General features: G+C 51.4%; 1 protein-coding gene across 6 annotated transcripts in view; it reads left to right on the top strand.

Moving 5' to 3' along the window:
- TMEM63C (transmembrane protein 63C) overlaps nucleotides 1-11,160 on the top strand; it is an 83,270-nt gene that overhangs the window by 37,049 nt on the left and 35,061 nt on the right. For 4 of the 6 annotated variants that reach the window (XM_025192178.1, XM_025192177.1, XM_025192180.1 and 1 more), the window contains 3 exons: nucleotides 7,678-7,795; nucleotides 8,151-8,381; nucleotides 9,498-9,577. In XM_025192178.1, coding sequence (XP_025047963.1) covers nucleotides 8,184-8,381; nucleotides 9,498-9,577 — 278 coding nt within the window. In that variant the 5' untranslated portion in view covers nucleotides 7,678-7,795; nucleotides 8,151-8,183. Of the gene's footprint in view, nucleotides 1-1,445; nucleotides 1,471-7,356; nucleotides 7,546-7,677; nucleotides 7,796-8,150; nucleotides 8,382-9,497; nucleotides 9,578-11,160 lie in introns of those variants that run through there. The other 2 variants (XM_025192179.1, XM_025192176.1) reach the window with 2 other exon arrangements.

Below are 11,160 nucleotides of genomic sequence, written 5' to 3'. Positions count from 1 at the left end.
GGATCCACTTTCTTCCCTTTCTTGAAGATAGGCACCACATTGGCCTTCTTCCAGTCTTCGGGCACTACACCAGAGCGCCAAGAGTTTTCAAAGATCCGTGCTAGAGGCTGGGCTATGATGCTCGCCAGCTCCTTGAGTACCCTGGGGTGAAGATTTTCAGGCCGGCTGAGTTGAAGGTATCCAGCTTCTCAAGATGTTCCTTCACAAAGTCAGCATTAAGGGAGGTCAGGGGATCACCCTCACCCGGACTTCCCGGCCCTGTAGCGGGCATGGGCGTCCCATGGGACTGATGAAAGACTGACGCAAAGTACCTATTTAATAGGTTGGCTTTTTCCTGGGCGTCAGTTGTCAGTTGAGGAAGCTTGGAGAAGCCAGTTCCAAGATAAAGGGAGCTGGGACAGCTGTGTGTTGTTCAGCTGAACAGCTTTGAAATGGAGAAGTGAATGTCAAAAAGGCATTTTACTCAACCCAGCTTTTCCTTTTAAACAAATGCCTTCATCTACTACAGTAATGACCCATAATACTGCTGCATGCAATGTCATTATGAAACTTTTAGAGGCCTGAAGCATTGCACAATATCGACATGTGAAAATTCATCTCACCTGTTCCAATGGTAACCTTAACTCTGCCCAGCAAGATGTCCTTATGCAGAGGCATGACAAGCTCATTGAGAGTCTGGAGAAGGGTTATGTAGAACAGATGGGGAGTGAAGGGGAGGAGGAGACATAGATGAGGGGAAGAAGAGACTTTCCTCTGGGAGCAGTAGCCGCATGGGTGGGCTCCCTGGGAACTGACCCTAGTGCCCTGTTTGTTCCCTCCTCCCCCTCTCCCAATACGTGCATATTGGGAGCAGGGCTCTGCCTGCTCTGGCAAAGGCTCTTTGGTGGGAAAGAGGGGAGCACCATCATGCTAGCTTCACTAGGCCCCCTTCTGCTCCCCCCAGATATATTGCTTAGTGTGGCACTGAGGCGCAGGGCTGCCCCTGCCATAGCAAGGACTCTAGGAGACTATTTTGGTTCCTCCTCTTGGTCAGCACCTGGGAATGGTGCCCTGCTAACCTCACCCTAGTTACACACTGCTGTCCCTGTGAACCCTTTTGACACATACTTACTAGTGATTATGATAATTTGTGGATCTGTACATGCAGCTTATGATCCGTGATCTCATGCGTCTCAGGGTCAGAGTTAAGGTGGTAGTTGGACCATACGAGATGAAATTTTCACATTCTTGCAGATCAAATATGTGAATGGTAAGGATCCTAGAATACTTAAAGTGCCTTATTTTATTTTCAGCAGTAATGTTGACAGTAACACTGTAGTTATGTAATTTACAGAAGAGTTTTGAGAGCTTCAGCGATCTTTACTGTAAGATGTCTGTGTGGGCATCTGGGGGAAAGGAAGGTGAACTGAGGACTGAATGATGGAGACTGCTGTGATGGGTGTGTACAGGTTGTACAGAGGCAGATTTGAGGTTGGTTGAGTTGTAGTGGAACCCAAGTGGTCGCTTCCTGTCTAAAACTCCTTCTATTCCATAAAACTGCAGCCATGAAAAGTATGATGAATTCATGGAACTGGGGGAGGCTGACTGGGGCAGGGATTGGTCTGGGATATACAGAGTTGAGTTTGGGGGTCTACAGGAAGTTTGAATTTTGGAGGCATGTAACCAGGAAAGCCTGGAAGGGAATGGAAAGCAGGATTTAGTGGAGGAATCTGCTGTTGCTTCTCCAGCCAGGAGCAAAGTTAGTGTCCTCCTAGATTCTAGCCTAGTTCTTCCTTTAGGTTATTAGTTGGGACGTGTACAGTGTCTGGGACCTTACAGGGAAATATAGATCCCCATCTACTCCCCTGGACAGCAGTGTCTTCTGTTCACTCCTCTTCCCTGTGGCTGGATGTACCTGCTGGAAAAGTAAACATTGTTTCTGGAAATGGGTTGGGGAGCTTGCTCTGGGAAGCAGGGCTGAGGCTGGGAAGGGACTTGCAGGTTGCTAGGAGTCTCATTATTTATTTGTTGATGGTCCAGTGACTCAGTCAATCAGACTTACTCTTCTTGCTAACAAAAAGGGGATGAATTATTTATCAGCTGAAAATGCCAGATGGTGATAGCTCTGCTGTTTTCAGAGGAAGGAGAGCGTGAGGAGGGAGGGAGATGGGAACACAGAAAATGAACAGATTGTGTGCAGCTCTGCAGGGAAGTGCCTAGTCCTCCCTAGAGGACCCTCACCTCAGTCTGGCCCCTGACACCTTACTAGCTTTCAGGAAAGGGTCTGGGAGCTTGTGTCTCTTTCAACCCAACAGTGTTGGGCATCAGAAGTAAGTTCCCCTGTTTCTGCTTCTCTTTTCTAAATCTCCAAACTCTAGTATTCATTTCTTTCCCCTGGGACTGCTTGTCTCTTGCCTGCAGAATCCTGCTTCCCCAAACTCAGCTCTGCTTGACATCCCTGGGTCAAAAAGAAAGTTCTCCCTGATGCGGGAAGGCAGTGAGGAAACAGACAGGTGAGGGGAGACAGATATTTTCCAAGGTTTTATCTACACTCCTGATTCCCAGCCCCAGGAGTGACTTTAGGGTCAATATTTCACTGGGATCTCTGACTCTGCAACTAGGCACAACTTTGGGAAAAACTCTGTCTGTTTAAGGTGGTCTAGAACTTCTTGTGATGGAAAGCCAGAGTGACTGCGTCTTCTAAGGGAACCCCAAAGTTTCATTTGCAGGGAGCAACAGGGGTGACTTGGGAACAGGCACTGATACTCTACAGAGTCCCATGCCCCAGGGGGATACTTGGTAGTGCTGTGCTGCAAGGAATGGTGGGAGCGATACAGGAGAAAGGGGAGGAATGCTTTGGCCATGCAGTTAATACTAGAGGTGCACTGATACATCGGTCTGATATCAGATCGGCACTGATATAAAGACAATAGACTATATTGGAAATAGTTTCATAGTTGGTAGGGTCGGAAGGGACCAGAGCAGATCATCAAGTCCACCCCCCCTGCCATAGGCAGGAAAGAATGCTGGGGTCAAACGACCCTGGCTAGGTGTTCATCTAGCCTCCTTTTGAAGACCCCCAGGCTAAGAGCAAGCACCACTTCCCTTGGAAGTTGGTTCCAGATCCTAGCCACCCTGACTGAAGTAGTGTCTCCTGATGTCCAGCCTGAACCTACTCTCAGCCAATTTATGGCCGTTATTCCTAGTTACTCCTGGTAGTGCTTGGGGGAACAGGGTCTCTCCCGTTACCTGCTGGTCCCCCTTGGTAAATTTATAGACGGCCACCAGATCCCCTCTTAGCCTTCTCTTGTGAAGGCTGAACAGGTTCAGGTCCCTTAGCCTCTCCTCATAAGGCCTGCCCTGCTGCCCCCTGATCATGCGAGTGGCCCTCCTTTGGACCCTTTTGATGCTGTCCACATCCCTCCTGAAGTGCAGCGCCCAGAACTGGACGCAGTACTCCAACTGTGGCTTGACCAATGTCGCATAGAGGGGGAGGATTACCTCCTTGGATCTGCTCATGATGCATCTGTGGCTGCATGACAAGGTGCGGTTGGCCCTACTGACCGCATCAGCCTGATGTGGCCGATAATTTGGCTGATAAATGCCCATATGTGCACACAGCCACAGTGCAGCACGTAGGCAGTGAGGAGGACAGCCCAGCAGCTTGGAGAGCTGTGTGCAGCTAGTAAGTCTGTTGTGGTGAAAGGAGAGTGGGGAGGAAAGGGGCGTGGGGTGGCAGATCAACGTCCCCTACAGTGAAGGAGGGAATGGGGCTGGGGTAGGTGCTGCCCAGCCAGGGTGGGGCAGGTGCGGGACTGAGCCACGGCGGGGCGGGGTGGCTCCTGCTGCTGCTGCGTGCTGCTAGTCAGGGAGTGGTTCGTTTGGTTGCTTGTTCAGAGGCTCCTGCTGCTGCTCCCGCTGCTCATCTAGGAGGACATGGGGGGTCCTGTGTGCCCCCAGATCTGTAGGATGGGCTGCAGCTGCGGGCTGGAGCCGGGGCTGTGCCGCGCCACGCTGCGCTGCACTTAGGGTTGGCGGAGAGGGCACGGGGGGGAGGGCTGCAGCCATCCCAAATTTTGCTCTAGCCCTGCCATAGCCTTCTCCCAGCACTGCCGCTGCCCACCCCAAGCACAGCGCAGCCCCTGGCTACAGCCTGCCCGGCCCAGCCCTTACAGAACCGGGGGCACATGCCCCCCATGCCCTCCTGAATGAGCAGTGGGAGCTTCCAGATGAGTGGCACGCAGAGGCAGGAGCACCCCCCAGCACCCTGGATGAGCCACGGCTCCATCCTGTGCCCGCCCCACCCTGCTGGGCCTCACCTGCCCCAGCCGCAGCCCTACTCCCTCCCTCACTGCAGGCAGCATTAATCGGCCCCCCTATGCCCCTTCCCTACCTCCTCCCCTTCCACCACAACAGACTTATCAGCTACATACAGCTGTATCAGAAATCAGTATCGGCTGATATGCCTCCTTAAAAATCTGCTATCGGTATCGGCCCCCAAAATCTCTATTGGTGCACCCCTAGTTAATACTATTCTCTATACTCCACCATAGTGCTCTGTGCCACCAGGCATGCTGTGTTTTGGGTAAGATGTAAAACTTGCCCTCACGGCTGTTGCTCACTGAAGCTCCGTGGGCACATCTTCCAGGTGTCAGGGTGTTAGCTAGATCCCTGTGAAACTTTCCCAGCAAAGCCCAAACAATTTGAAGCTTAGTGAATCCCAGATTCTAAGACAGAAGCCAGTGAGTGTTTCTATGGGCCCTGTACATCTTTCATCAACACCTGTCACAGCCTTTGTGGATGTGGTTAAGGATGTGATTATTTTTGTGAGGGATTCTCAGCTTTTGTTACAGTTTTGTAGCATCATATCTGATCCTGCTAGAGCTGAGAATCACATGTGCTGAGCACAGGTGTAGTCCCATGCCAGGTCTTTCAGGTTATACAAGGCTGCTCCCTGATGCACAGCACTTAAATGTAGTTTGCTGACTATCGTTTCACCCAGAACTTGAAACTAACTTCAGAAGGCAATGTAATGGGCTAGGGGTCAGTCCCAGCTCCGTAGACTGGGACTTAGAAGTCCCACTTACTTCCTATGTAATTTTGGGTATGTCACTTCACCTCCCTGTGCCTATTTCCACCTTTGCCATTTGTCATTCTTGTCTATTTATAAATCTAATAAAAATTTAGAAACTTGCTCGTTGGGACAGGGAGTGGGTGTTTGTGCGGAGCCTAGCACAACGAGGTCCTGATTTTGGTTGTCATCTAAAAAGAAGGGTGTGAAACAAATACTAGATGACAGTAAGTGCAGTTTCTCAGAACCAGGTCAAATGGCAGAGACATCTCTCCCATGTGTGCACTAACAAAAATGAAAATATGAATGCTTAGCATGGCTACAGTGTTGGGAATTTTGGTAGCTCTGTGGAAAGTTGACAGGGTGTAAACAAAGCTAACCGTTAGCAAAGCACATCCCAGCAAGTAGGTGTATGACCTCGCCATGGATGGGGGTGGGGAATGCATGTGACCATCATGCCCTCTTCACACTGGGTGAGACACTAGAGCAGGGATCAGATCATGTGGGCTGGATATGACCCACGGTACCATTGGATCCAGCCTCTGGACCTGGGGCTTCAGTGACATTCAGTGGCAAAGAGGTTGGTGGTGGGGAGTTCTCCCGTGCCACAGCAGGAAGAAGTGGTGGTGGTTGCATCCTAGCACCCATCCGCCCACCACTCTTATCTCAGCGGGGTTATGCCAGCTGGCAGCCTGACAAGGTTGTCAACCACTGCTCTATAGCTAATTATTCCTGTTGCAGAACTGGGCCCCAGCTTCCCGCTTCCCAGTGCAGCTGCCCTAGGAATCCCTAACTGGCTGCACCAGGTCAGACTGCTGCTCCCCCTGCTTTTCCTTTCACCATGCCTTCCAAGGAGGCAAGAGGCCTGGAAAAGGGCAGGGCACTGGTTGATGAGGTCAGTGCTTGCTGTAGGCTCAAGGTATGTGGGTCTAGGTGTTCAGAGCTTTTACGGAAATAGCCCACCTGTGGAGCCCTTCTTGTAGGGCAGTGGGGACAAACCTTTGTGGTAAGTATGTCATGAATTAGCTCCACACACTTCGCAAGTGCTACTCTGATCCTCTTCCCCTGCCCTACCTGCTGCTCTGTATTCTGCTGCCTGCCCAATCTGCTGCTCTGTCTCCCACTGTGCTGCCTGTTCCTTCCCTGATCTGCTGTGCCACACACAGAGGCTGCCTGTGCCACTTGTGGCACCCATGCCACAGGCTGGCCATCCCTATTGTAGAGCATGGGTGTCACCTGTATGCCTGGGAGCCATGAGAACCAGTGCCATGGTTCATATAGAGCAGTACCTGGATGCCTAAAAAGTGGGAGAGTTTGCAGATAGAAGCATAGTTAACTACAGGCAGGGGCATTGCCATAGTGCACCTATAAGGTTCAGTCCTCCAAGCCAACTCTACTGTGCCAGGTCCTCCTTCTCCAGAACAGGGAATGGACCCCCCTCTATTCCCACAGTGGTAGGTTTAACTCAATCACTCGGACTTTTGAATGGGTAGATTCCCTCCGTGACGTCAAGAGCATTGTTTTGGAAGAGAAGGTTTGTTCATGAGGGCTTGTTGGACATACTGGCACTCCCCAGGGGCCCTGGGAATCTATTGATAACTGCTTCATCTTATGCTGATGTGGAAGAACACCACAGGACCAAACCAGGTCCTTTGTTTCCAGAACTGGGCTTGAGTCCAAGACATCACCCATTATGGCTTGAGGGGTAAGGGAGTATGCTGCATCTTCCTCTCATGCTTCAAGCCAGTGAAAGCTTTGCAGTGGGGAACAACTGTGCAGCAGCAAATTGCACTTGCAGCTACCTTGGGTAATAGGGACACTTACCCCAACACAGCAGAAATGGCCAACAGCACTCACTGGGACCCACACAGAGCCTGGGATTTCCTGCCTGGGCTACTGTCCTCCTTGGCCACTGGTGGTCTAGCTAAACACTGCCTCCTTCAGGATCCAGTGGTTCCATCACTGGGGACCTCCTTGGTAGGTCACTGAGGACCTCTGACCCCTCCATGCCCTCACTATGCACTGCCCTCTCTTCCTCTATGGGTTTGTATCACCAAGTTCTGCCCCTTCATACTCTGTTGGACCCACAGCTTGACATGGCTCCCTGATCACACTCTAAGGACCCTGTCCACGTTAGGCTCCTGAGGCTCTTTTTGCTAGGTGCTAAGAGGAAACAAGGGAGAGAACGATGGAGCAGGAAAGTGATGTGAGCTCTTTGCCATGGGTCGTTACTGTAAAAATTCTTTTACAAGGCCATATTAAAGGAATCAAAAGTGGCCTGGACAGAGAATAAGGAGGTGTTTTGGAAAAACTTGGGAAAACAGAATACAGAAAATGGCCAGGACAAGGTGAGTGGCTGGAGCCCTGTGAGATGTTGGACAGCTGAGTTTTCAACACTTAGAAAATGTCTTTTGGCCAGCGCTCCTACCAGGAGGCAGGAAGGTGGTCTGGAGCACCTGTTAGCATACACCTACCTCTGAAATCAAGGATTCCAGGTATTCAAAGGGAAGAGAGGGATAGGAAGATAATTTGTTGGTTGCTACTACCAGCACAGATGTGGTGGTAGGGGAATGTGGTGAGTAGAGCCCTGTCAGTCTCTTGCTACTTTTTATCTCTCTTATTTGTAGCGGCTTATGAAGATGGTCCAGTGTCCTGCACCTGACCTCTGACTTCACCATGATACCAACAACTCATTCCAGCCTCTGAGACTGAGCAGGGAAGGCGGTGAAGGCCCTTTACTCTCAGGTAGGAATAAAGCAAGGATGCAGCTAAAAGTCCAAATGGCAACAGAACAATACAATTCTGTGGGGTGGAGGCCAGGGATGTGGCAGCCCCAGTGGCTAGCACCACCCCCCACTTCTGCAGCACCACTTGCTAGGAGATTTTTTGCTCTGACCTCTGTAGTGCCTGCTTCTGGGCCAGGCTGGGACTGCAGCAGCTATCAGATCACCCTGTCAGCATGCTGTCCCTAGCCTAATTATGTCCCTACCCAGTTCCTTCCACTGGGAAAAGCTAGGACTGGCCTGGCTCCCCAGCCAAAGTCCCCTGCAGTCCCCACCCTCCCTCCTGTCCCTCACTGACCCTGCCTGGGTTTTTGCAGGGTGAGGCCCAACAGATTGGACAGGAGGCACGGATGGACAGCATGTATTTTCCTGAGTCAGCACCAGGGGGCCCCAACCCCATCTCCCTGGATGTTCTCAGCTTCCTGGACACATTAGCGAACAGCACGGAGGAGCAGTGCTTCAGCGCCCGCTCTCACAGCACGGTTCTCCAGGGGCTGCCCTTCGGCGGTGTGCCCACTGTGCTTGCCATCAACTTCATCCTCTGGTTGGTGAGTGAGCAGGTGTGGGGGGGCTGGGTACCAATCCCCACCTCCCTTCCCACATTCCAGGGAGATGGTCTTATGCACACAGGAAAGATAAGCCCTTTCCAAGGGTCTCAGGGCGACTAATGTCTGAGTGGGAGAGGAGGGGCACCCTTACTGCAGAGGGCCATGTGTACAGCATCCCAGCGGGTGGCAGTAGAAGCAAGGACCAAGACAAATTGAACCAGGAGGTCCCTTGCAGGTCCTCTTTGCCTGTGGAAAGACAGCTTTAACCATGTGCACTTTCCCATAGCAACAGTCATACTCAGAAACCTGGGCCCTGTAACTACCCCTCTGTGGTAGCACTGGTGGATGCTGCAGCAGAGACAAGGTTTGTCACTGTCACCCTCACAAAGCGTGAAGGGATGACACAGCAGCAAAACCACATCACCCTTGTCTACACTGGAGCTTTTACTGATACCTGGGCTAAAGGAAGTGTGGGAAGAGGGTGTATACATGGCTGTGGGTGTGGAGTTGGTATCCCTGAGGGGAAGCTGGTAGGAACAGCAGCCATAAACACGTGTGTGCCTTACATGAACCACCAAGGGGGAATCCGATTCTGCCTACAGACATGTGGGTGGGTTTCAGTGCATGCCATGTGTCTGCAGCAGGTGTACAGCCCAATCTGCAAGTGGGGAGGGGCTGTACTATGAGCTGAGCAAGCAGTTTTGCCCAAGGAGTATTTGGCAGGTTTCTGTGTATGGACTCTTCTCTTTACCTGTGTGTGTAGTAGGCACTGTGGCTATGTAGGTGTCTGCCTCTGTGTGTGGAGAGCTATGCTCACCTCAGCTGTGTTAGCTTTCCATCTCTGTGTGTGTGCATTCTCTCTGGGCGTACAGGGGTGTGGATATATATAGTCCCCTGGGTTTAGTGGGATTTTGCTAGTGTGTGAGTACAGTCAATAGTCCCCTGGGTTTAGTGGGATTTTGCTAGAGTTTGAGTACAGTCCCCCTGCCAGTGGGCCTCTGGCAGCTGTGGTGACATTGCTAAGGCAGGAGCACAGTTGGCCATCAGCACTGAGGGGACACAGTAGAGATCAGGCAAAGGGAACATTAACCCTTTGATTTCTCCCACCTGCTGAAGCTCCTCCTCCTGGTCTTCTCCTGCCTTCGAAAAGCAGCTTGGGACTATGGGCGTCTGGCCCTGCTGATGGATAATGACAGGTAAGAACTAAGCTTCCTTCCTAGATGCCTTAATGGCCTTGTCAGTCTCCAGCCTCTGCTACAGCTATCAAGGAAGAAGCCAGTTAGTGCCACTTGGTTATAATGTGGATAGAGTTTCAGGTATTGGGGGATGTTGCAGCTCATAACCTCTGTAGCTGTCTTGCCTCCTCCATGCTGCAGACTGTCTTAAGAGAAGTTGAACTCTCTGCTGTGCTACAGCACAGCCTGGGCTGCATCTGGGCCAGCTTTCCCAGCAGGCCCTAGTTGGTGTTGCTTGGTACAGAGCGAGCCAGCACCAGGCAGGTTTTGACTCTGGTGTGTTTAGGGATATGGCTTTCTTTTCATGCAGTTATTTTAAGGAATGCCATAAAACCCCATTAGCATGTGCAGCATTTATTGAGCTAAAGCACCATTTCCCCTGCCTCCTGCCACACAGTCGCATAATACCTTAGGCAAGCCCCCATCCTCTGACTGAAATTTCTGATTTGCTCCTGTCACTGTGGGCTTGATTCCCCACCTGCTGAAACCACTGGCAAAGGTGTGGCTGAATGCAATAGGCCAGGAGTCAGCCCATGGCCTGCACAGAAGGACTCCCTGAGGGCTAAGGAAGTAGCTGGCATATGTCTTGGTGCTTTAGCCTTCTGGAAAAGAGGGTGCCTCTTGCAGAGAGGTCCTGAGTGTGCATCTGGATGAAACCTTCAAGCTATGATATGGCAAGAGAAAGGAGATGATGGTGTAGGGACACACTTGGAGGGGGGTGTGGAATTTGCTGTCTGGGCGGAGGTGAGAGGACCTGTAAGGAAACAGGTAATGGTTGAGCTTGGAATAGGTGATAGTTGGGGGGGATTATGGCACCTGGTGTGCTGCAGTTCTTTGTGTTACTAACAGTAAGGTGGAGGTGAAGGAGGAGTGAGTGTATGGGGAGTAAAGGTCTCGAGGCTGCAGTTGTGATAGCTGACTAGGTGATACTGTGCAAAGGAGTGGTTGCAGGGAATGGGGAAGGGAACTGGGCAAGATGATCAGGGAATGATGCAGTCTTCTGAGTAGCTGTTGGTGTGTCTAATTGTCTCTTTCCCCCCCGCACTTTTGTAACAGCCGAATCCCGCCAAGCACATGGAACTCCTATGAGTAATGATACTAGTGATCTGGTGACTGGCGTTGGTGGCAGGATACGTTTCTTGGAAAAGAAAGAATCAGTAGCTGCTTTCCTAGGGTGTTTGAGGGGCAGGTGACTAGCCCAGACATCTCCCAGCATAGAGCCTGGCACTGGCAGCAAGAGGAGGGCTTGAGGACAGTTGTGTATAGCAGCAAAATTCCCAAATTCTTCCACTCAGCTGCAGTGGGTGGAAGGGAATATCAGTAGTCTCTGGGCCTTAGGACAAAGCCCTACATTAAAATATGAACATCCATCACAATTAAAAATGACTCCGGCACCAGGTTTGAGGGGGTGGGGGTTACATTCTGAGAGGTTTTGTTGTCCATTCACCCCTCCATACCCTGCAGCCTGAAACCAGACTGATCTGCCAGGCCTCCCCTCCTAGGCTTGCCAGGCTCCTCAGTATTTTAGTGCCATCCTGCTCCCC

This window comes from Alligator sinensis, unplaced genomic scaffold (genome assembly GCF_000455745.1).
Source record: "Alligator sinensis unplaced genomic scaffold, ASM45574v1 scaffold1185_1, whole genome shotgun sequence".
Classification (NCBI taxonomy): Eukaryota; Metazoa; Chordata; order Crocodylia; family Alligatoridae; genus Alligator; species Alligator sinensis.
This window is presented reverse-complemented; position numbering and strand designations above follow the sequence as displayed.